This window comes from Lynx canadensis, chromosome A3 (genome assembly GCF_007474595.2).
Source record: "Lynx canadensis isolate LIC74 chromosome A3, mLynCan4.pri.v2, whole genome shotgun sequence".
NCBI classification, from domain to species: Eukaryota; Metazoa; Chordata; class Mammalia; order Carnivora; family Felidae; genus Lynx; species Lynx canadensis.
This window is the reverse complement of record NC_044305.1, coordinates 28062551-28088180: the sequence shown is the minus strand read 5'-3', so window position 1 is coordinate 28088180 and position 25630 is coordinate 28062551. Positions and strand designations below refer to the sequence as shown.

The window sequence follows — 25630 nt, the reverse complement described above, 5'->3', positions numbered from 1 at the left end:
TAAGCGTCCGACTTCGGCTCAGGTCATGATCTCTCCGTCTGTGAGTTCAAGCCCCGTGTCGGGCTCTGTGCCGACAGTATGCACCCTGCTTGGGATTCTCTCTCTCCCTCTCTCAAAATAAATAAATAAAATTTTTAAAAGGGGGTGAGGTGGGTCAGAGAAGGCTTTGAATGCCAGGCCGGCCCAGCTCCCAAACCCCCTCTTTAAAAGTAGGCCCTGGGGCGCCTGGGTGGCGCAGTCGGTTAAGCGTCCGACGTCAGCCAGGTCACGATCTCGCGGTCCGTGAGTTCGAGCCCCGCGTCAGGCTCTGGGCTGATGGCTCGGAGCCTGGAGCCTGTTTCTGATTCTGTGTCTCCCTCTCTCTCTGCCCCTCCCCCGTTCATGCTCTGTCTCTCTCTGTCCCAAAAATAAAAATAAACGTTGGAAAAAAAAAAAAAGTAAAAAAAAAATAATAATAAAAAAAAAAAAATAAAAGTAGGCCCTGAAGCCCAGAGAGGGCAGAGGCCTGGCCTGGGCACCTGGCTTGTCTGGGAGAGCCTAGTTGCAACCATGATGAATACTGAGGACAATGTCTTTGCAGCCGCTACACTTGGGGAAGGCACGTTTATGGGTCCGAGGGCTCAGGCCGTTTCTCCCCACCATGAAAGCATCTGTTTTATGGAAAAGGAAAAGTTTTATTTACTGGAATTGGATCATATACCACAGTCAGCTCAACACTCATCAGGGGTCTGCCTCCTTGACCCTGAATTTCATTCATGCACTCCTTCATTCATTCAGCAAAGGATCACTAAGTGGCTATTTAGTGCCAGCAACTGCAGGTCACAGGAGATAAAATGACAGCTAAGCAGAGGGCTTAGAAAGTGTCAAGCATTACTCTGAGCAGTGCACCCTGGATCCTCACACATCCCTCTGAAGAACTGTAAGGAGCTTCCCTTACTGCAAGGAGCTTCATTTATCAAGAAACGGAAGCTTGGAAACGTAATATACCCAAGATCATGCAAGCAGTAATATCTGGGCTTCAACCCCAGGCTCAGTCCAGAGTGCATGCTCATAAGCCATATCATGCTGGAGACAGCCAGAGCCTCTGCTGTCACAGGGATGGTGGCCTTTGAGGAAGGCTGGCACTTGACATGGCCTCACAGGGCATGCACAAGGATGTCTGATGGAGCCCAGGGCTGTAGAAAGGCCTCCTTGAAGAGGGAATATCTAAACTAAGAGGAGGGGGTGTGCAGAGGCTGACAAAGGGAAGGAAAAGAGAAGAGAATCCCAGGCCTGGGGCCAAGAGGCAAGAGGGCAAAGGAGCTGCGGGCCCAAAACACGAGATTGTGTCTCAGAAAGTGCCCTTGGCGCAGAAGTCTGAAGAAAGTGGGAGAGCACCTTGCACACCAGCAAAGGAAAAGCGTTCCAGGAAAAGGGAGTCGCGGATGGCAAGGCTCTGATGAAAATGCACGCCTGGCACACCGAGAAAGCAGCAAGAAGGGAGTGTGCCTGAAACAGAGGAATTTAGTGGAAAGCCTGGGCGATGAGACGGAGAGGCTGGCACGTTTCACATGGGTCTTGCAGGCCATGAGATTGTGTCTGGTAGGCGGAGTGAGATGGGGTGGCACGAAGCGTTGGGAGCAGAGAATAACCTGTTGCTCCAGATCTATTTCCCTAGAATGTGGACCAGAGGGCAGGGACTTTATTTTGCTCCTGCCTGTCCCCAACCCTGGAAGAGCACCAGGGTACTCGGTAAATACGGAAACAAGTAAGTGAATGAACGAATCCATAAGTGAATAAAATGAAGGGATGAGCCAATGAATAATTGTGAATCGGACTCCTTGGGAGATCTCTTATTCCACGAAGGCATGGAGATCCGCCCCGCCGCCGCTCATCCTCCGCCGGGCTTCCAACCCCGTCCTTAGGCTGCAAGTCCGCGCCTCGGCCGCCAGAGGGCGCGGAGCCGGGGGAGTTTCCCGCACGGAGGACTTTGCGTGAGGCACCGCATGGGGCGGGGCCTGCGGGCGGGCGCCGCTCGGCTGGGCCGGGTTGACCGGTGGGCGGAACGCGGCTGCGGGGCTGAGGCTGTGCGGCGGCGGGCGGAGCGCTTCGGGCGGCGCACAGAGCGAAGATGGCGGCGGAGCGGCAGGACGCGCTGAGGGAGTTCGTGGCGGTGACTGGGGCCGAGGAGGACCGGGCCCGCTTCTTCCTCGAATCGGCCGGCTGGGACCTGCAGGTAACGGCGCGGGGCCGGGTGCGTTGGGCCGGCTGGGGGGCTGCGGGACGCGGGCGTCTGGCGCACCAAGCCGGCGGTGGCCGAAGCGCACAGTCATCCCGCCGGGCTGCGGCCCGACCCAGGCCTCGGGGTCCGGGGGCCGCTTGCCACGCGTCGCCGGCTCGGCCTGGGCGTGGGAAAAGGCGCGCCAGCCCCGGCTCTGGTCTGCGGGCCCTCGGCACCCCCCTCTGCCTCGCCGGCTGGCGGGGTCAGCGAGACTTCGGGCGCTGCCGCGACCCGCGTGGAGAAGGGAGCTGGGGGCGTGGCGGCCGCGCCGAGGCTCGGCTGAGGGCCTGGCCGGTGGGAAGGACCGGGTCCTGGGGGGAGCTGCGGTGAGGCCGAGGGGTCGTTCGTTTCCATTTCCGCCGCCCCGGCAGCCGAAGCCCAGCCCTGCAGTTGGCCCACGCCCCCTCCTACCTAATTGCTGGGAGAAACTGCCTTCGAGGTGGTGGCGCCAGCTTGGGGCCTGTGTCAATGTCTGTCTTAGCTCATCTGTACAGTGGGAGTCTCGAGGAGTTTATCGTCTAGTTCGCTGGCACGTATTAAGTATTCATTAAATGTTTGTTAGCTAAGTCATGAAGATGAGCTACACGAGGGAGGGTTTTTTGTAAACTGTTGAATCCCCAGTGCCGAGCGCAGGTCCTGCCTCATCGTAGACGCTCGGCAATTAATTATAGAAAGAATGGCGTAAATGGTATTGGCCAGCCTGCGTCTTAGGTAGGTGACGATGATTAGTGATTTCTTGAATCCTTACGGTGGAGCCAGGTGCTCTTCTAACTGCTTTCCGTGCCGGAAGTTATTTAATCTTTGCATTTTGCAGCTGAGGATTAGGGAGGTTAAGTGACTTGCGTGAGGCCTTGCTAGTTACCAAGTGGGAACAATAGCATTAGAACTCGGTTCAGTCCGATTCCAGAGCCCAAGCTCTGAACCCACCAAGGGCCAGGCACTTTACATGTGATGATGTGTTTAATCCTAGCAACACTGAGGTAAAGAAGACTAACCAGCTCCGTTGTATAGATGAGGAATGGGAGGCTCAGAGGGCAAGTGACATGCCCGAGGTCCACAGCCAGTAAGTAGTGAGGTTGGGATCAGAATTGGGTCTGACTTCACCCATTTAAATTGCTTCCCCAAAGTAAAAGAGTTAGGTACAGCATCGCGCCTGTATGCGCGCATGTGGACGCGCGCGCGCGCGCGCGCACACACACACACACACACACACACACACACACAGTGTGAAGTTCCTGTGCAAGGCAGCCTGGAAAGCCTAGACTAATGTCACACACTTGTCGGGTCATTCAGTGCGTCTCCTCACACTACAGGTAGGGAATATGAGGCTCCCACGTGCGACATGACTTGCCTGGCAGGGCCAGGACTTGAATGTAGGCCCCCCTTCCCCCACCCCCATACCAGTTCAGTGCGTGTCCTATGACAGCATACTGCCTCCTATAAGGTTGGTGATCTTGAGGACAGGAACCACGCCTCTTTCATCTGCATAGACCTAGGTGCTGGTATCTTTGTACAGAGTGATTAAATAGTTCACCATTGAGTCAGCGAGAGAAACACTCGCAAATGGCCAAAAGACTCCCGTAGACCTTCTGTATGTATAGAGCTAAGACGTGCCTGTGCATAAATGCTAATGGGTCCTCTCATTCATCGTGCAGGGTTGGTGGGCCAGGTGTCCCTGTGGATAGATGAGGAAACTGGGCCTCAGTGGGAAAGCAACAATAGCCATCTGAACTGACCTCACCGTTCCTGACTCCTGGTCATCCCGTAAAAGCTGAGAGTAGGGGCCTGAGCAGACTGCCTGGCTTGGAACCTGGCTCCACTCCTTACACACTGTTTAACTTTGGGCAATATTTTTCTCAGTGTCTCCGTATCCACTCTATAATAATTATATAGAGTTCTTTGAGGATTAAATAAGTTAACACATGTAGAGTTAATGCTCAGGACGTTGTGGCACATAAATAAATGCTCAATAAATGTACGCTGCTTTCACTGGACCACCTTTCCTGGTAATGTGAGAGTGAGGAGTGTCTCCATCCCGGCCTGCCTTCTTGCCTTCTATTCCCCTTAGGATATGGAATTCGTTTCAGGTGATAATGAGGAGAAATAGTTGGGCTGCTACTTTTTTTTTTTTTTTTTTTAATCATTTATTTTTGAGAGGGCACAAGCTGGGGAGGGGCAGAGAGGGAGAGGGGAGAGAGGATCTGAAGCTGACTCTGCACTGACAGCAGTGAGCCCTATGTGGAGTTTGAATTCACGACAGCGAGATCACGACCTGAGCTGAAGTGAGCTGCCCAGGTGCCCCGGGCTGCTACCTTTTGATCTCATTTTCCATGGTCCCCAGATACAGACCATCTTGTAAGTGTGGGCCATACCTTCGTGACTTTGCTTTTTTGCACTCAAAGGAAATATGTCAGACAAAGGCCTGTTTAAGAACCCAGGTTACTACCTCTCTGTTTCAGATCGCCCTAGCAAGCTTTTATGAGGATGGAGGGGACGAAGACATTGTGACCATTTCGCAGGCAACCCCCAGTTCAGTGTCCAGAGGCACAGCCCCCAGGTAAGGGCCAACTTCAACTACTGCTACACGGGTGTGTTTCCAACAGTGAGGAGCAATTTCCTGACTTGATGGAGGGTTCAGGCCTGGAGATATGAGCCAATAGATTGCAGTGAGAAAGTTAGACTAACTGGTGGGAATTAGTACCTCATAAGATTTGCTCCTTTCCTGTAGAGAGGTGGACGACACACTCAGGTGGAGTGTGGTTTATGGTCCAGGCCTGGGGGAATCCATGGAACCTACTCTGAAGATGTTTGAGAGTCTTGTATTTATCAATGTGAGGAGTGACTCTCCATCTCTGGAAGTTTTTTTAAATGCTTATTTCTTTTTGAGAGAGCGAGGGAGAGTGAGTGGGGGAGGGGACAGAAAGAGAGGGAGACACACAATCTGAGGCAGGCTGCCTGAGCTGTCAGCACAGAGCCCAACATGAGGCTCGAACCCATGAGTGGTGAGATCGTGACCTGAGCCAAAGTTAGACACTTAACCGACTGAGCCACCCAGGCACCCCCTCTGGAAGTTTTTAAGTAGAAAGCAAAGGACTTCCTCTCTGGGGTGCTGTAGATGGAAAAGATTAGATAACTTTAGAAGGGCTCTTTTGATATTTTTGGTAGGTAATTTTCATTACCCTATTAAGAAGTCTTAGAGAAAATAAACCTGTGTTGCCCACTCTTCCCCAGATTGATGAGGGAGACCTTATTCGGTGAACCAGAGTTGACCTTCATGATCCCGTTTGCATCCCCTATCCCAGACACCTGGCTGCAGGGTTCCCATGGCGGACCACTGCTATGATCTGCAGAGTAAGACAGTGCTGATTGTCCAGGAGACAGGCAGGGCCTCTTACTACAAAGGTGTCTGAACCACAGCTCCCCTCTCTGCTCCAGCCTGATTTGTCTCTACTCTCTGGTATATGTTTTCACCGGGAAAACTTGTGTGTTTTTTTTAAATTAGCCCCAGAATACAGATGGAGTGTTTCTTTGACAGTGAAATGGTAAATTTTGTTTCTCTCTAAAGGCATCCAAGCTTTAAACTACATTTCTTCCCTCTGAAGAAGGAACTCTAATCCCAGACCAGATTTTGTTGCTTCCTTAACTTGTTCCCTCTCTCCCACGTCCAGAGAAAAGAGGTAGTAGTAGGCAGTTGATCTTTTAATTATTCACAGGGGCTGACCTGTAAGGTATGGGTGATGGCTCATCTGGACGTTACTGCGTGGAACGTGGTTGTTAGGAAGATGGCTGATTTCCTGGGTATGAGTCTTTTACAGGCCCCCCAGGTTACTGGTGGGACATCAGCGTGTCAGACACACAGAGGGGGGCCTCTGGTGAGATGTTCACATCTCTCTCCTCTAGTAGCCCCAAAGTCCTGTCAAGACCGTGGTTCATCAGAGCATAGGCCTATGAGCCTGACTGCCTGCATTCCAGTCCCAGCTCTGCTACCTGGGAGCTTTGAGACCTTGAACGGTTTACTGAGCATCTCAGTCCCTCGTTTTTCCTCACCTATCAAATGGGAACAATAGCAGTGTCTACCATGGGGAGATTAAATGAATTCATAACTTACGAAGCACTTCGAACATAATACATATTAGCTGCTGCTGTTGTCATGTTTTTATTATCAGCATCCATTTTTGTCTTCCTCATTCTTTTTTATGTGTTCCCTGGCTCTTTCCACAACAAATTCGTAGATTGAAAAGTAGACCTACTAGTAAAACAATCGAGGAAATAGAGTTTAATGTTAAGACTGAGGCACGTGCAGGCCTGGATGCCTGGCTTTGTTGTTTCGGGGAAGCCAAGAAAAAGAGAGGAAGGGCATGGTTTGATGTCATTGTCCTTGTCTGGAAGAAAAGCACTGAGTGCACTCTCAGGAGAAGCCATGCTTTACAATAGCGCCTCAGAGGAGTTCTGTGTGGACCTGCCTCCGCCCCCACCCCAACTGACCTGTTGCAGGACACTTAGCCTGCCCCCGGCTCGCCCCACCCCCCACCGTCCTCCTCAAGTACTCTTTCGTGTCCTCACCATTCCTTGGAGCCACACTCAATTAGCGAGGTCCTGCTCTGATTCTAGAAGGGGGTTCTTAATGTGGAGGCCCTGAACCCCCAGGATAAGTCTGCAACGGATGTGAGAAGGTTTATAAATTACCTGAAACCACTGGCCAGATTGTGTGTGTGTCTTTTCTGGCAAGGATATCCATAGCTTTTAACAGAGTTTCCAAGGTCTGTGGGACATAAGAGGTTAACACTGCTACAAGATAGTCTAAACTCCTCGATAGTAACAGCTGTCATTTATTGAGCACTTGCCAGGTGCCGTGCACTGGGTTAAGCCTTTACATGTACATCTCTTTAGTCCTCACTACAACCCTGTGTGTGGGTATTGTCCCTGTAGCCATTTTACAGATGAAAATACTAAAGCTGGGCATCTTCCCAAGATGCACAGTGAGTAAAACAAGGATTTAAATGCAGGTCTGTTTCTGTTTCCAGCGTTCCCTTCGTGGACATGCAGCGTCCTCCCGAGTGAGCCCTGAGCCTACCTTCCTAGTCTTACCCTCGTTTCTCACATCCTTATTCCAACCAAACCGATCTCTTTGGTGTCTTAATTTGACCTCCTTTTTGGTTCTCCTGCTTCTGTTTGAGCCTCTCACCTGACTGGATGTGCCTGCTGTCTTGCATTCTACCTGTCCAAACCCCGTGGGTCCTTCTAGGCTTAGCTCTGTGCCCGCCTTCTCTGTCGAGAGCATCATCCCCAGCCCGTGGGCAACGTGCCATAGTCCCGTCCCGTTCCTCAGGAATCCAGGCCACCTATGATTTGTTCACTTTGACCCATATCCACGTACTACTCGGTGACATCACTCGTGGGCTGTCTTGAACTCTTCTCCTGATATTTAACTTTTTGTCCCTCAGTAAATTAGAAGTTCCTGGAAGTGGGAGAACTGGGATTTCAGGAGCACCCACCATCCGTCTGGCTCTGCCAGATACTCTTTAGAAGTAGGTAGGGTGCTTGTCAGTTCACAGGTCAGGGTGCTGGGTCTTACAAAGATTGAGTAACTCCCAGCTGCTGGTATGGCAGATCCAAGGCCAAGTCTGTGTAAATCCGGAGCTGCTTCTGCCACATGCTACTCCCTGTCCAGCTCCTCCCACCCCTGTACCTAGCGCAGCAAGAGGTAGCGGTGAGTTTCTTCCTTTTCTTCTTCTTCTCCCAACTAAACTGTGCTTTCTGAGGATGTCTGGGGCTGCCATTTTCTGATTCTCTAAAACTGTACTATCCAGTGTGGGAGCCAATAGCCTCATGTGGCTGTTTAGATTATTTAAAATTAAATAAAACGAACATTCAGTTATTTATGCTAATCACATTTCAAATATTCCATAGGTCACATGTGACTGTGACTTCCGTACTAGACAGCACAGGTACAGCATTTCCATCGCTGTGGAAAACGGATCTGACAAAGGACTTTTGTGGCACTTCAGGGTGCCAGGGTACCTGGGAAATAGAGTCTGGGTGCTGAAATTTCTGAGACATTTTGCCACTTTGTGGAGGACACAGGACAAAGTGTTCTAAAATTGGTGGTGTCCCCTTGACGTTCATGCTATAAGGCAACTCTCCGAGCGCTACTCCAGAACGGCTCTCAGATCTGAGCGTGTGCGGCAGAATTGGAGAGCGCTTCAGACACAGGGTGCCAGGCACTCTTCCCCGAGTTTCTGACTCAGGAGCTCTAAGGCAGGCCTGGGGATTGGCATTTCTAACAGTCTCTCCAGTAATGCTCATGCGCTCGGTCTAAGGACCGGCACTGGGAGAACCACTGCTCGAGCACAGCACTTGAAATGTGCTGCACCATGGGGTCGGTGCTGTGATTGTCCCCATTTTCACTTGGGAATGGGAAAACTTAGAGCGCTTCGCTAGCATGCCCAGGATCCCAGGGTGGGAGGCTCAGTTGGGATCAGAACCGGGTATGTGGACACCAGAGTCTGTGTCAGAGTCCGGATGTAAGAACTTCCGGAGAAAAACCTGTAGGCAGAGCAAGTGGTTTGCTCAAGCACGTGTACGTGTGTGTATTTGAAGGTGTTAACAATGGGGCGGGGGGGGGGGGGGGTTTTTTCCCACGGATGCTAGGCCGAGCATCTGTGGAAGACTCCCCCTGGGAAGGTTAATGAGTGGAATTAGCCTTTTGGGGCACTGGTGCACATCTGTCACTTAGATCCTTTTGAACCATGTCGTAGAGAGCATCCAGGAATGCCCAGGAGATTGCCTCAGCTAACTCAAGCAGGGAATGTATTTGCTACATTAATTGGTCTTTGTTCTCTCATTTCTAGTCGATGCAACTTCAAAGCCTTGTTCTGTCCTCTGATTATCTCTTTGGTATAAATCTTCAAGACTGATCTGCAGCTTTTCTCTAGAAAATAACTCCTTGAGGCTTCTTGGTCTAGCCTCACTAGACCTGTATTCCCCTTCTTCTTATAGAGACGTTACCTTCTTACTCTAAGAAATACCAAAAGTGTTTTTATCAATATGCCTCCTCCTTGAGAAACTAAGTTCCTTGAGGACAGTCTAAGCTAGGAAAAAAGTGGCAGTGTAAAACAATGTCAGAAGAGGAAGGTGACCCTTCTCACGCCCGTTTTTAGTGTGCCCTCTCCAACCCCACACACAGCCCTGCTTTTTTCTTAAACACCAATAAAGGCTCTTTCTTGAGCCTACAGCAGAAGCAGAGGCCTCCACCCACATATTCATTTCCTTTTCACTTGTTGATAGCTCACCCTTCCTCGAATGTGTAACTCTGCGTGTGTGCATATACCTCTTTCTTGCAGTGCGCTGCTGCCCCCCTTCTCCCACCAGCCCTTGCCCTTTATCCACCTGACAGTCCTCATTCTTCAGCACTCAATCCAAATGTCCATTTTGCTGGGAAACTTGTCTTGATGTTCCCCCATCCCCACCCCATGAGGGATAGGACATTCTGTACCCACACATCCCATGTGCTCCAGCCCCCATTTAGCAGAGGGTTTCCTGGCCCAGGGGCCACAATGAGCCTATAAGCAACTCAAGAATAAGAACTTTTGGGGCGCCTGGGTGGCTCAGTGGTTGAGCGTTTGACTGTTCATTCCGCCTCAGGTCATGACCTCACGGTTCAGGAGTTTGAGACCCGCATCAGGCTGTGCACTGACAGCACAGAGCCTGCTTGGGATTCTCTCTCCCCCTCTCTGTCCCTCCCCGGGGTGTATATACACTCTCTCTCAAAATAAATACAGTTAAAAAAAAAAAAAAGAACTAGGTCTGATCATCTTTATAGACCTAGTATCCAGTTCAGTGTCTAACACATAAGCATCCCTCAGTATTTAAAAATTAAATGATGAGGGCTGCCTGGCTGGCTCAGTTGGTGGAGCCTGTGACTCTTGATCTCAGGATTGTAGGTTCAAGACCCTCATTGGGTACGAGATTACTTTTAAAAAAATAAAAATCTGGGGCGCCTGGGTGGCTTGGTCGGTTAAGTGTCCGACTTCAGCTCAGGTCATGATCTCACGCTCCGTGGGTTCAAGCCCCGCATCGGGCTCTGTGCTGACAGCTCAGAGCCTGGAGCCTGTTTCAGATTCTGTGTCTCCCTCTCTCTCTGCCCCTCCCCTGTTCATGCTCTGTCTCTTTCTGTCTCAAAAATAAATAAACGTTAAGGGGCGCCTGGGTGGCGCAGTCGGTTAAGCGTCCGACTTCAGCCAGGTCACGATCTCGCGGTCTGTGAGTTCGAGCCCCGCGTCGGGCTCTGGGCTGATGGCTCAGAGCCTGGAGCCTGTTTCCGATTCTGTGTCTCCCTCTCTCTCTGCCCCTCCCCCGTTTATGCTCTGTCTCTCTCTGTCCCAAAAATAAATAAACGTTGAAAAAAAATTAAAAAAAATAAATTAAATAAATAAACGTTAAAAACAAAAAAATTGAAAAAAATAAAATAAAAATCTGTAAAATAAATAAAAATTAAATGATGAAAATAGTAAGTTTTTAAATTAGTACACACCCCAAACTGTTGCCCTCTCCTCCCCCTAGGAGAGCTTAAATTGGGACTCCATTTTATTTCATGATAGCCCTTTTTAATTTATTAGTAGTCCTGTGGACTTTGAAGAAGTAAATGCCACGTTATTTTGCATTTAGACTTAGGCTAACCCTCTTTCACATAGATCCTCTTCTGCCCCACCAAAAATATCTAATCCCTATGTTTTCAACTCCTTAGCAGCTGATAACGGGAGTTACTTTTAGTTCTCCCTGAGGTCATTTTGCTCCTTTCTGTGTCTCCAGCGATAATAGGGTGACATCCTTCAGAGACCTCATTCATGACCAAGACGAAGAGGAGGAGGAAGAGGAGGGCCAGAGGTGAGTCTTTGTTAGGGGGCACAGTCCACAGGAAAGTTCATGATAATGTGTAAATCATCTAGAAGGACCCAAAAGGATAATGTGCTCAGTTCTCATTAGCCATTACTACTGTGGGCTAGTCTAGGTGGGTTATATCCTAGAAACAGTCTCCCACTCCCTGTAGCTTAGAAGTGATCCCTTTCCCGTTACTATTTTTTTTCTTTTGGGGTGTTTGGGTTTGTTTTTCTATTTTTAACTATTAATACATATTTGTTGAGGAGTATTAAGGGAAGGGAAACAAACTGATAAAGAGGAAAAAAGTTGTTCTTTATACTGCAACCTAGTGCTAACCAGGTATCAGCATTTTGGGTGTATATTTTTCTAGCTTTTTCTTAATTAAAAAGGCAGTATATCACATAATGAGCAGAGTAAAAGCTTATCAATGTGTTTTTTCTCCAACACACACACAGACACACACACACACACACACATACTGTCTGTTTTTAACCATTATGAATGTTATAGTAAAAATAGTGCCCATTGTAGAAGAAACAGAATAGTGTACTGAAAAAAATATAACACTCATCCACCTTTTGGTAATTGGAGTTAACATTTTGGCATAGGTCTGTTCAGTGTTCTGTATATAACTGTGCTTTGTTTTGTATTGTATTTTACATGGTGTTGGTCAGGTAATTTTATGTCTTGGTTTTATTGGATTAAGGCTATATATTCAGTACTTCTCCGTGCCATTAAGATTCTTCGTTAGTGTTTTCAACAACTATAATAACTCATCAAATGGGTTGTCCAACATTTAAGTTGTTTACAGTTTTTTTTACCACTAAGTATCAGTGCTTTGAACATCTCTGTGTATTAATCTTTGACTGCATTTCAGATTATTTTTCTTAGTGGAGTTTCTAGACATGAAAGGGACAAGGGAGTGAATATTTTTAAGCACTTGATTACACGCTCTCAGTTCACAAGCCAAGGCTTTGAGATTCTATGATAAAGACCACCGAGCAGAACTTCATCTGCAGCCTCATTTCACGGGTTTTAGTTCCCCATGGGCCCTGCCTCGGTCTGTCAGACATTCCTAAGGAACATTACAGTAACCATTATAGAAATGGAATTATCTCATCATGGTCACTCTTTGGGAAGTGGGCTGAGAAATTACATGTGTTCTATTCTCTGTTTCATCCATATAGTGACCTTTACACTGCCTCACAGCCTTCTTTTTAGATACATTCAAGGTTCAGAGTTTTACACTCCTTGAGTGAAAGGCAATGCCATCAAGTATGTGAATGCCCAACTCCTAAATGGCCGCTGCCTCCTTTTCCTGTCCTGTCACATCCTCCAGGTGATGACCTTCCTTTATTTCACATCCTGATTACCTCCTCGGCCCCTCAGCATTTCAGACCTGATGACATTGGTGCTGTCATCCTTGTCAAGGCCTATGGCTTGCCTTGCATTCAGTGGGGAATGTCAGGAAATAGAAGGCTGAGACTAATTTTGTAGGTTCTCAATGTCCCCACTTAGCGACATGCTGTTGACCTGGCAGTGAATAGGAGTGATGAGCCAGGCTACGTGAGTACTGGTTTTCAGAACCGGCGTAAAAACTGCTAACTCCATCTCAAGCTGTGCTTGGCCCATTGCAGAGCCTGGTGTGGGTATCTTGGGGCTGGCATTTAGCTTTCCCTGACCTTCTTCAGTGCCCTCTTCTCGTTGCCCCCGGTGTACGTCACAAGAATAGCGAGGTGAGGCGAGGCTCGGGTGAGCTCTCGGTGCTGTATCACACCACCTTACATGTGTGCATTACTCTGCTTATTCTTTTGCATACATCTGCTGATTTGAACCTCATGGCCCTGACTTAAGGAGCAGGTAGGTAGGGCATGTGGTCCTTCCCTCCTATTTCAAAGATATGGAAAATGACATGCAGGGCAATGCACTGGCTTGCCCTGGGTCACTCAGCAGCAGGGCCGACACTGGAGCCTGGCTGCTTGTACTAACGACGCCACTGCCACTATTAACCCAGAGCTGTTAGTGGTAGCTGCTTCTGACTGTGACCACAGTTGCTATCTCCTAGAAAGGTGCCGGCCCCTGGATGAATAATTCCCAGCTGGGACTCTTTCTGGAGCTGGCATGCTGTCGTGCATGCCTGGAATGCCCTTCCCTGGTTTCTTCACCTGATAAACTTGTCCTCGTCCTCATCCTCAAGATTCAGCCCAGAAGACATTCTTCTAGGAAGCCTTGATTGTCCTCCATAGCTCAGTGCTCCAGAGCATCCCTTACTGACCTCCATTGCTGTTCACACTGCATTATGCCTGCCTGCCTGCTTACATGTTTCCCCAGCTAGACGGTAAATTCCTTGAAGATGGGCGTTGCACCCATTATTGCCTCAGTGTGCCTAGCACCCAGCCCGGAGCCCGGCATGTGCTCTCTTCATGTTTTCCAAGTGCGTTTAGTGTTAGACATGTATTTTCTGCACAGGTTTTATGCTGGGGGCTCAGAAAGAAGTGGACAGCAGATTGTTGGCCCTCCCAGGAAGAAAAGTCCCAACGAGCTGGTGGATGATCTCTTTAAAGGTGCCAAGGAGCATGGAGCTGTGGCTGTGGAACGAGTGACCAAGAGTCCCGGAGAAACCAGTAAACCGAGAGTGAGCACAGGGGATCATTGTGTCCACAGGACTCTGGTTCTGGAGACTGGGAGGAGCCCTTCCTCACCCCAGTAGTGACTGAATTTGTTTTTGTTTCGTCTTTTCTTTTATTGCTCACTTGCTCTTGTATCCAGAAGAGCGGTGCACTTTCTCTCACCTTGTAACATGAGATCAAGATTTGGGGCAACTTTCATGCCTGTGGCCTGTGGGCTGGAACAGGTCCTGCAGACATGTTTTATTTGGCCTAAACCAACTTGACTTATTTAGTATTTTGCTTTATTTTGTTTTAATTGAATTGTAGTGAATTGAATTGATGTGTTACATAAATTCTAGATTTCTGTCTTCTTTGGGAATGTCAGAAAGTCTTCGCTGTTATCTTGCACCCAGATTCCTACGTGGCCATGATTAAGTAGAGCTTAGTAGCAGCTGTTCCCTTTAGCCAAGCAGCCCCTCCCCCCCCCTTCCAGTTCTCACCATTCCTGGCCACTTAATTCATCTACCGTACTGCTTGGCCCTGTAGCTGTGAGTTCAGTACCAGAGAAGGTGCACCTAGTAGGTAAGATCATTGTATCTGAGGGCCCCACACCTCAAGTGTTTATCAACGTGTCTTTTACAGCCTTTTGCAGGGGGTGGCTATCGCCTTGGGGCAGCACCAGAGGAAGAGTCTGCCTATGTGGCGGGAGAAAGGAGGCGGCATTCCGGCCAGGATGTGAGTGCGCATCTACCTTCCTTAGGGGAGCTCAAAGCGTGTTCTGCCAGTTTTCAGAAGGGATGGGTCACATGTTATGTGTGAACCAGCAGCCTCTGGAAAGGAAGAGGCAGTGCCATCACTGTGGGCCAGGAGTGGAGAGGCTTACTTGGCAACAAAAGTCAGCTCTCATCTGGCTGGGCAGGGGCACTCGAGAGAAGGAATGAGCAGAGGGGATGGGCAAACGAAGGAGTTTTCTGAGCATTCCATGAATGTTGGGTGGAGGGATCATGATTCTGAGGTTTTCTGGTGGTGCGGACATGGCTAAAGAACTTAGTCTTCAGGGGCGCCTGGGTGGCTCTGTCGGTTGAGCGTCTGACTTCGGCTCAGGTCATGATCTCGTGGTTGTGAGTTCGAGCCCCACGTCGGGCTCTGTGCTGACAGCTCGGAGCCTGGAGCCTGCTTCGGATTCTGTGTATCCCTTTCTCTCTGCCTCTCCCCTGCTCATGCTCTGTCTCTCTCTCTCTCTTCCAAAAATAAATGAACATTAAAAAAAAATTTTTCTTAAACAAAAAAAAAAGAGCTTCAGTCCACCCAAAGCACAACTTTGAAAAAATTTACTATTGTCCAACCCTTTTTTTCCTGTGCATAGGGTCCCTCTCCAATCAGTGTCTCAGACTATATAGATAATTGTGAGGTTTTTAAATTTAGTATTATGCCCTAAACAGATGTTTGGCCTTGGGACCATTAGTTTTTATAATATATTTGTTTTTAATCATTTTGGGTTTATTCCAAAATGAAGTCAAGAAGAAAATTAAAATTGTATCCACCTGAGGCAGCTGCTAATATGTTGTTTGTAACCTGGACCGTTTTCTGTGAAAATGTCTAGGGAGTTAACACAAATTGTAGATAATCGTTTTTAATGACTGCAAAGTAATCCCATGAGTAAATTTGCCATGGCAGTTTAGTTGAGCACGAGCTACATGCCAGGCACACTGGCAACCCTACAGATAAGCCACAGATTTGATTTAGTCACTTACTCAGAGCCACTTAGGTAGTGAGTGCAAAATCAAGATACACACCCAGGTCTGCTTAAATCAAAACCCATGCTCTTAACCTGTTGCCATATCACCTTTTTTATTTTAAGTTAATACTTGGTTGTTGATTGATTTCCTTGTGCATGCGCGCACGCGTGAGTGTGTGTGATGTTGTCTTTCTGTGTTTGGATAATGACACAGTAAAATGGTAAAAACCTGCTAACGCAGATCGGTGTTACTACTGCACACGTTGATGTGCTTGCCAGCTTCCTGATAATGTACGGACTGCTTACCTCCTATTGTCACAGGTTCACGTCGTGTTGAAGCTCTGGAAGAGTGGGTTCAGCCTGGACAATGGTGAACTAAGAAGCTACCAAGACCCGTCCAATGCCCAGTTTCTGGAGTCCATCCGCAGAGGGTGAGCAGAAGAGCCCTCCTCTGGGTTCCATGTTAGTGAGTAGAATGGCAGATAAGAATGAAGAGGCTGATTTAAGAAGTAAATTTGGGGGACACCTGGGTGGTTCAGTTGGTTGGGCGTCTGACTTCGGTTCAGGTCATGATATCACGGTCCGTGAGTTCGAGCCCTGCGTCCGGCTCTGCGTTGACGGCTCAGACCCTGGAGCCTGCTTTGGATTCTGCGTCTCCCTCTCTCTCTGCCCCTCTGCCACTTGTGCTCTGTCTCTATCAAAAATAAAAACCTAAAAAAAAAATTTTTTTTATAAAGAAGTAAATTTGGGGGTGACTGGTTGGATCAGTCAGTTAAGCATCCATCTTTGGCTCAGGTCATGATGTTATGGTTCGTAAGTTCAAGTCCCACATCAGGCTCGCTTCTGTCAGCGCAGAGCCTACTTTGGATCCTCTTTCCTCCTCTCTCTCTGCCCCTCCTCTGCTCATGCTCTCGCGCTCTCTCTCTCTCTCTCTCAAAAATACACAGACATTTAAGAAATTTAAAAAATTTTTAAAAAGTAAAAATTTTAAGTGAATTTGACAGATTCACAGATCTAAAACCTTGTGTGTCTGTTATTCCCTTTTGGGCCTGGGGCAGAACCAAGTGACCAGATAAGATAGAGGTCTCAGCCATGACTTTGAGCAGGTGAGAAGCCAGCAGGAGGCAGACCATCGCCACTAAAGTAGCCGCGCCCTGGGGAGACCCAGTGATTTTCACATTTGGAACTGCAGCGTTTCTCCTCCCCTCGCACCCATCACTGCTGTTCCCGTGCCGCTCCGTGTGGACCCAGCATTGCCTTTTTTCTTGCAGGGAGGTGCCAGCAGAGCTGCGGAGGTTAGCTCATGGCGGGCAGGTGAATTTGGACATGGAGGACCATCGGGATGAGGACTTTGTGAAGCCCAAGGGAGCCTTCAAAGCCTTCACTGGCGAGGGTCAGAAACTGGGCAGGTAAGAGCAGCACAGGTGGAAGTGGGACGTGCCGGTCACTGCGCCAGGCCCCCCAGACCCTGGGTACCATCACCGTGCACGTAGCTCTTTGCCGTTTCCGAGCACTGCGGATTTTATCTTTAGGGGCGGAAAAGTGTGGAGAACGTGGATTTTGGCGTTAAACGACCTGAGTTTAAAATCTCTTCATTTTCTAGCCATATGACCTTGGACTACATAGCCTCAGTTTGCTCAAGCGTAAAATGGAACTGAGGGTCCTTACTCCTTAATCATTGTGAGGAGCGCAGAGCACTGCCCCACAGTGCACAGCCAGTGTGAGCACAAAGGGTAACACGTTGCTGTTTTGACTCCGTAATCTAGCACGTTCGTGGCAGCAGTGGTCTCCTTCGTAGCTTAAGGCCAGGACAGACACGTGTTCTCAGGAGTCACCTGAAATGGGGATGCAGAGGGATAAGAAGTCTCTGACTCTTCTGCCCAGCCAGACTTGCAGCCTTGCGGCAGCATTGTTCAGGATCCAGGGAAGCTCGGGGACATCGTTGCCCTGTGCCGGCTGCTCTCCACCATTACTGCAGCTCTTATCTCTACTACTTTGGCCCTGCATGACACTCACTGTCACCTCCTGTGCCTTTTTCTGCCCTGTGTCCTCTGCCACTGTCTCCATCTTCCATTTAGACTCCTGATGGGATCTGATCGGTTGAAGTCACTGTTGCCTCTAATAGGCAGAGTTCTCCCACCAGACCTCGGCCCACCCAGAAGCAGGCTTCCTTCTCTCAGAAGCCCACTCATCTCTGTGTGATGGGTCACTTGGTCAGTATTCTCCAGAGAGAACTGTGTGCAGAAGACGCATGCAGGGAATAGTGACCCTCCCTGCAAGTACATTCGTTACTTTACAGAAGGAAAGCTGAGGTTCTTGGACCCTAAGGGTTATCCTTGGGTATATAGCTGGTATGTGGTGGAGCCAGGACTGGAACTGAGGCCTTGTGATTGGCATTCCTTCCCACACCTGCACAGCAAGCACCCTCTCTGAGCCCGATCTGGCAGCTCTTGAGCTAGGCACTGCCCGTCTCCCCTCATCCCTGTCGGCAGAGATCGGAGTGTGGTCTGCCAGTAGCTCTGCCCTTTGAGCTTTAGGTGGGGGCTCTAGGAGACTCCCCGTCGGCCATTCGTGCCTTATCAAGAACAAAGATAATAGCTCAGGACGTTAGAGTGGTCTCTAGTAGACTGATTTACCGTAACCAGGATAGTAAATTCACCCTGTTCTCATTTCATCCCCCACATTGGGCCAGTCGGTTAGTGCAGGACAGCTGTTCTCAGATTGGCCCTGTCTGGCTTCCCTGCCATCTGCTCAACTTTGTAGAGCAATAGGTAATTTCTTTTTTCTTTTTTCTTTCTTTCTTTTTTTTTTTGTTTTTTGTTATTAAAACAGAATGTGTTTGTTTTTTTTTTTTTAAATAATAGAAAGTACAGATTAAGAAAAAACCTAAACCTAACACCCAGACATATGCGGTTAGTATCCTTCTAGTCTTATAAACATGCTGTTTCATCATTTGCTGTTTTGCCTAATGAAAGTAGCATGGCTGTCATTCTATGTCAGTAATTGTATTTCTGCAATATTATTTGTCATGCTCACATAATTTCCTACCTTATGTATGTGCTATAGTTTAATTAGTCCCTGCTTTAACCATTTAGACAGCTGCCAGTTTTAAGAACAACATTGCAGTGAGTGTCTCTAATTAAATCTTTGTATACCCCTTAATTTGGGGCTAGAAGTAATATTGCTGTCTTGAAAGGTCTTCATATTTTTAAGATGGTGTCAGATTGCTCTCCTGGCTCAGAACTCAGAATACCGTGTAGCTTGGGCTTGGTTGGTTTCATGATACTAATGGAAAATGCTACTCCTGGGAAGTCTATAGGATTTGTGCAAGACTCCACATCTCAAAAAATTAAAATATATTTAAGGAGATCTATTTTAGCAGGATGGGAAATAAATAACTTTATTAGTGTGGAGGGTGCACCCAACAAGTTGAAACAGATCTTGATAATCAGGGTTGACACAATTTGGTTTTGTCAGCTAAATAAATATTCTTTGCCAGTTCCATTTTCATTTTATTTCAGTGCTGGCTTTCTATGAAAAGTGAGCAAAAGACAAGTTTCATATAGCTAAGTGAGATGAGGTTTTAGCTTTTCAATCTAAACCAGATGGATAGCTTTTTTAGTTTTTCCCATAAGTTTTGCAACGTTTTCCACTGTCATCTTGTCAACTAAAACGATCAAGAGCCAGAAGTTTAAGAAAATGTTCTCAGGTTTGCCTCAAGAATTAGTCAGTCCTGGGTTTTTTTCCTCCAATTAGCTGAATGTATAAATTGTTCTCAGTTCAAAAATTTGAGAAAATTCTTACAGTTGTATTAAACTTTGTTGTTTTAGGTTTTACAGTGGTTTGTCTGGATGGGACCTAATCTGAAGGTCCAGAAAGGCTGCGTTTATTCAGTTATGAGTAGCAGACGCCCAGAGTGCCCCGGGGGTGTGCGGTTGCTGCTACCCATGTTGAGTCTCGGCTACTCACCGTGCTTTCTGCAGTGGTCGTTTTTGTAAAGAGGTGACAAAGTGTCAGCACTTAATGGTGACAACAAAGTACCTTCATGCCCAGTTAATTCCCAGCCACAAAGGAAAGGAGCAGTCGGTGATCCAGGCTCTCCATCTGGGGGAGGCTGTTTCCCTGTGAGGTGTATGGTGTCTGCAGGGAGACAGTAAAGAAACTTCCTGTAGATGTCTGATCAGACCGTTCCATCCTCGGGGGAGGTGCCTTCACTGCTGCCAATGGCGTGTGGCGTGGCCGCCCCTGGAAAGGAGTGGTTCGAGTGTGAGCAGTGCTCAGGAAGCGCCAGACCCAGGGCTGAGCTCCTTTGGGCAACTGCATGTGGCTGTCCTACGTGACGAGAGCAATTTGGACCTACTACTGTCCGAGTGTGAGGGCCGTAAGATCCAGTGTTGCGGTTCCTCCTGCTCCAGTCCTTGAGGGCAGCGTGGGTTGGGAGTGGCCTGTAGGGGATTTCCAGTTACAGTCCTTGGACAGGCACTAGCATCGGGTCCAGAATTTAGACAAATAGAAGTAAGGCAGGACCTTGAAGAATGATAGGAAACAGTAGTTACAGAGTGTTTTTTCTGCTGTTAGCTAAGCACTGTAGTAAGCATTTCACATATGTTATCACCTTTAATCCTGTTTTCACCCCCAAATAAGGGGATGAAATAAGGACTCTGAGCCTTGAAGAGGTCAGATCACATCCAGGTCACACTACTGGTCAGTGCAGAGATGGTTCCCTCCAGTCTCTGCTCTTCCTACCACGCTGCATTGCATCCTGGATGTTCTTACATAGCCACGTAGGCATTTGTGCTTCTAGTACCTGCTGGGTACGGTGCATTATTTTTAGCTGTTATCCCAACCAAGGGAAATTTCATTTAACTCCCTTTTTATTGACGTGCAAACTGTGTCTTGGGACAGTGTTCCTGAAATCCAGGTCTAGGTCTACCTGACTCCAAGGCCTGGAGGGAAAGTATGACAAGAGCCAGGCAGCTTGGATTGTATCCTGGCTTCGCGTCAAATCAACACCGGGATCTTGGGCACGTAGCTTAATTCCATTATGCCTCAGTTCCCTCATCTATAAAGCGGGGATGACGAATCCCTTCCTCACCCGCCATTGTGAGAATTAAATGAACTACTTACTACATGTGAAATACTCAGCACAGGGCCCAGCTCGGTGATGAGTGCATCATAAACATACAGCGTGTCCCTCACACTTCCCCAGCTCACCGGATTCACAGGGTTTGCAAGAGAAACAGAAGCAACACGGCCAAGTGTGCACATCGGGCTTTCCTTGACCCTCAGGTGATGAGCACCAGCTCCGTGCAAGAGGCTGTGCTGGGAAGAGAGCCAAAACCTCAGTTGCCTCCTCGTGTGGAGGACTTGCTGAGTGTCTGGTCTGTGTCCAGCCTGCACACGGTATGTCAGCTAACCCCCACGGCAGAACAGTTCCTTGTGTAGCACGTGCACACAGTGAAGCCCTGGGAAGTTGAGTAACTTGGCCACAGCCGCCTCTGTTGTTTAGTTCAGTGCTAGAGCTGGGACCCGATGGCTCCAGGAGCACAGTGACGCTCCTTAGTAGTACTGGCTGCCATTTAGTGGACTGCCTGCCCTAAAAGGTGCGGAGGTGTAGGGATGGTATTGCCCTGTTACAGAAAAGGAAATTGAGAAGCCCAGATGTTCACTAACTTGCTGAGCATCAGGCAGCTTGTAGGAGGGGGGTATCAGACTCTCTGGGAGCCGGGGAGGAGTTTCAGAAGGCAGTTTTAATATATTAGTTTCCTAAAATAAACCCTAGAGTTTGACACTTGACAAAGTCCTGGCTGGAGGAACACACAGAACGTACAGGGAAAAAGCTCGTTCATTACATGAATTTTTAACAATTGAAAAACTGCTCTACGGCATGTGCTTCTGTTTTCCTGTCTGTAGGATGGAAACAGCACCCATCTCAAAGGACAGTTGTGACGAGTCCGGGAGGCTGTGGACATCAATCCCCCCGCCGCCCCCCAACCCCCCCCCCCACCCCTAGACAGCGCCTGAGCAAAGTCCACGTCATTTCTGGTTCCCTCCCGCCCCCACCCTAGGTGAAACTGGTTCTCTGGGCCATCTCGCTTCTTTCTCATTGCAAGCCTGACTGAAGATGTGAGAGTTCCCTTTCTGGCAGGCAGTAGCTTCACGGAGTACCTGTTCTGTCCTTGGAATTGTTACTTGAACAGTTGAGAGGCTGTCTATAGTCTAATTAGAGAGTTGACCTCATGCCCATAAAACTAATGAACAGAGTCAGTCTTAGGCAGTTACAGGTGTAATATTGAACCCTCCACTGTCTCTGAGCATCTCTTGAAGTCTGTGATGGTGTGATGTCTGCATGCGTTGGCCCACATTTGGGTCCCACCCGCTGAGAGGCTGATGCATAGAAAGGAGCAGCTCCTCTCATAGCTGGGTTCTCCCCTGAGCTCTGCTTGGTGATTCTCTGAGCCCTCATTTTTTAACAGTCACAGAAAACAGTTCACTTTTCCGTTCTTCTTTGCTAGTTATATGCTCTAGGGCAGTGTTTCACAAACTGAGTTCCAGGACATACTCTATATGCAGGAGGTTTAACAAGTGTAGCTTGAAAAAAGGACAAGGTGGTCAAATAAGTTTGCCTTAACCGCACAGCCTCTCAAGACCTGTAATATGCAAGTGGCCTCTGGTGCTGCCGGTTTGATGTGTGGCATTTCCACAGCCTTCCTGGGGATCTCTCAGGGGATTAGGGTCTCAGGAAACACCCTTGGGAAAGCACTTTCCGATGGCTTTATTAGGAGTACCATTTTTAGCTTGTAAAGATCCAGGGGAGAGGGAGAGGTGTAGGAACTGATGTAATCCGAAGCTTGGGGGAAACAGGCAGGCTGCCACCTCCTGGCCTCTCTTCTCTGCAGGGGTCTGGGTGAGGGCGGCTGCTCAGTGAAAGGCTGGGAGGGGGACACACAGGTGTTTACAGGAGAGGGGCGAAGCCTCCAGAAGTTGTCAAGAATCGGGAGTTCTGTGTACATTTTGTGTGTCAGCAATGTGTGTATTTCTCTCCTTCATCCCTCACAAAAGCTGAGCAAGGCAGGTCAGGTAGCCTTAACCTTTGTTAAAGAGCTTCGTTACTACCCTTGTTGAAACTAAGGGAGCTCGAGTAACTTGCCCAGCGCCGCCTGACTAGTGGGAGCATTCAGACGCCGGTCCACTTGATCGAAGATCGGTAGCAGACGCCGTGTCCTGTTGATACTGTGCAAATAATCCCTGTGGTGCGGGGTGCTTGAGTTGACCTGTGGGAAATCTCTGTCCCCTTCTGGTAGTTGACACAGGAGGATGAATGTGTACACGAATAAGGCTGCACTGGGGGGTACAGGCCTGACAATTCCATGACCGGGAAGGAGTCTGGACTGGTCCCTGCATCCCGGCAGTTACCTGCCCGGCTGTCAGGCCTGCCTCCGTTACGGACCTGGAGTACCCTTGGCCTCTCTCGTTGAGGCTAAAACCCATCCTGATCTGGTCCCGCCACAGGCTGTCATGCATACTGCTTTCCTCCCTTCGGGCCTTTGTCCGGGTGAGGGCACCGAAGCAGAAGGGGTGAGTCACTTGCCCCGGGTTACTCAGGAGTTTGGAAGCTAGCCGCAGCTTGGGGCCTGAGTGCCTTCTGCCGGGCCTGTAGGTTCCGCGAAGGCAGGGCTTGTCTGAGTCACTCCTTGTAGCCACAGCAGCGAGCAGAGTCCCGGACACAGCGCGTGCTCAGGCTGACTCCAAGGCGGGATTGCCCTCCTGCAGGGACCTTGTTGCTATGTGCGGCCTGACAGGCTTCTCTCTCCTCAGCACGGCCCCCCAGGTGCTGAATACCAGCTCTCCAGCCCAACAGGCAGAGAATGAAGCCAAAGCCAGCTCTTCCGTCTCAATCGACGAGTCCCAGCCCACCACAAACATCCAGATACGGCTCGCCGACGGCGGAAGGCTGGTGCAGAAGTTTAACCACAGCCACAGGTGCCTTGCGCCGTCTGGCCTCGCTTGCTTGGGGAGGGCCCCCTAAACGCCAGCGGGCGCTCCGTGCGGTCCCCGAAGGGGGCAGCGGGATGGGAAGGTCTGAAGCTTGTGGTTCTAGTCCCCACTCTTCTGTTAAGTGCGGCCAGCGACTGCTCACTTCCTGCCTATAAAGTTAGGGGACTGGACTTCTCAGGGTCTTTTTAAGCCCCCACAGTGTGTGTTCACAGGAAATTTCATGGCAGAGCCCGGGTGCAGAACGATAAAATCTGAACTGCTGTGGTTAATGGAGAGGAGGAGGGGACACAGCACCAGCCTCCCCTCCAATTGAGTGTCCCTCCCCCCAGGGGATCTCTGAAAACCACTGGGCTGTGTAAGTCTTTTCTAGATCTGCCCTTCGAAAATTCTAGAATACCTGCTCTACTATTTCAGATCATCTGGGCTGGATCAAAGCAAACTGCCAACCCCATTTGAAAGATGGGGAAACTGAGGCATGGAGAGATTGCAGAGATTAGCAGGGGAGGAGGACTGTTAAACCAGTATTCTAGGTATTTGGCAAACGCCTTTTTCTAGGATAGCAGTATCCATATTTCATTAGGCATAGGCCAACTAAACCAGAAGCACGTGTGGGGCCCAGGGAACGGCTTGACAATCCTTGAGTACTGACAGGGGGTCACGTGGACTAAGTTCTGAAAAGGTTTGATTAGGATTACAGGACAGGAATCAGGCAGAGGAGCCTCGAGGGACCCCAATGTTGGCAGGAAGCACAGCATGAGGAAAATCTAGAAGGCGGGACATAGCAAGGGGAAGGAGCATGGGGGTCAAATTAGGTAGGGCTTGGGATCACAGTAAGGAGGCGGTGTTTATCCCAAGGAGACTGGGAGCAGTCGTGAAGGGTTTTAGGCAAGGGAGTGCCGTGATCGGACATGCTTCCAAGTGAGTGCTTTGGCTGTCCTGTGGAGAAGGAAGGCCGGGGGCTATGGACGGCAGAGGCCGGCCCTGCTCACCCCCCTCCCCACTCACCCCCCCCTGCTCTACCAGGATCAGCGACATCCGACTCTTCATCGTGGACGCCCGACCGGCCATGGCTGCCACCAGCTTTGTCCTCATGACTACCTTCCCGAACAAAGAGCTGGCTGACGAGAGCCAGACCCTGAAGGAAGCCAACCTGCTCAACGCCGTCATCGTGCAGCGGTTAACATAACCGCCCGCCTGGCCGGCAGCCTCCTCTCCCTCCTGCGTCCCCCTTGGCCGGCCGCCCCACGGGGACCGCCCCTCCCACCCCCTCCCCCACACCCAGCAGGCCAGTGCCACGTCTCCTCCGTAGCTCTGGGTTCTTAGATCTCGGTTGGACATTTGTTTTCTCCTTAGTTGCATTTCCTGGGTTTTTGTGACGATCAATGGACTTTAAAGAAAAAAATAAAAATGACCAAAAAAATGGAAGGATATCACCAGCACGTTGTATGGAACGTCTCCCACAGAAGCCGGCTTTCATTGCTTTAAAATCACACTACTCTCCAGGGCGTGCGGGGAGGAGCCTGCCTTCCACCGTCTCTGCTTAAACATTGCTTGTGGCACACGACACCCATCCGCTGGCATCCACCCGCCAGCCCCGAGAGGACCGGTGGGCTTCCCCCGTTACTGGGAAGGGGGTCGGGCGCTTGTAGAGAGAGGCTCTGCAGCCTCTTGCTCCCACAAAAACAGGCCTCTTGCCCGGATACAACTGGGCAGCAGCAGGGGTGCCTGAGTGTGAGGTCAGGTCTGGATGCACAGAGCCCTTCAGGTGAAAATACTGCCCTGCACTCCTTTCACTCAGACGCTGGGAGATTCCAGCTCCCCGGGCCTTGGCCGGTTGAGATTCTAGCGATGCCTCTCTGTCCCAGCCTTTCTCCCTCGTCTGGACTGTCACCCTGATGTTCTCGGCAGCACTGCCGTTGCCTTGGTCGCTCCACGTGCAGAGATCTGTACCTGGGAGATCGGGTGTTCTCTCACTGGGAAACGGCTCACACCAGCCCACACGAGTGCAGGGTTAGGGCGCCTTGGCCCGGAAGACGAACCGAATCAAAATGTCACCCAGCTATCTATCCACTAGTGGTGAAGGGGCAAATCAGATGGTGAAGAAAGGGCGAGTTGCCCGTGCTACAAGCCCCTTTTACGGTGTTA

At 49.5% G+C, this 25630-nt stretch overlaps 1 protein-coding gene across 2 annotated transcripts; it reads left to right on the top strand.

Moving 5' to 3' along the window:
- The first annotated feature begins 2082 nt into the window (after positions 1-2082).
- Positions 2083-24921, top strand: NSFL1C (NSFL1 cofactor). 2 transcript variants are annotated; one of them, XM_030309900.1, is made up of 10 exons: positions 2083-2215; positions 4720-4817; positions 11072-11146; positions 12995-13000; positions 13610-13775; positions 14392-14484; positions 15809-15918; positions 16759-16896; positions 23306-23470; positions 24509-24921. In XM_030309900.1, the coding sequence occupies exons 1-10, from the start codon at positions 2111-2113 to the stop codon at positions 24669-24671; spliced, it is 1119 nt and encodes a 372-aa protein (XP_030165760.1). In that variant the 5' UTR covers positions 2083-2110; the 3' UTR covers positions 24672-24921. The 2 variants fall into 2 exon arrangements, with proteins under 2 accessions (XP_030165760.1, XP_030165761.1); XM_030309901.1 differs by lacking the exon at positions 12995-13000.
- Positions 24922-25630: the final 709 nt, after the last annotated feature.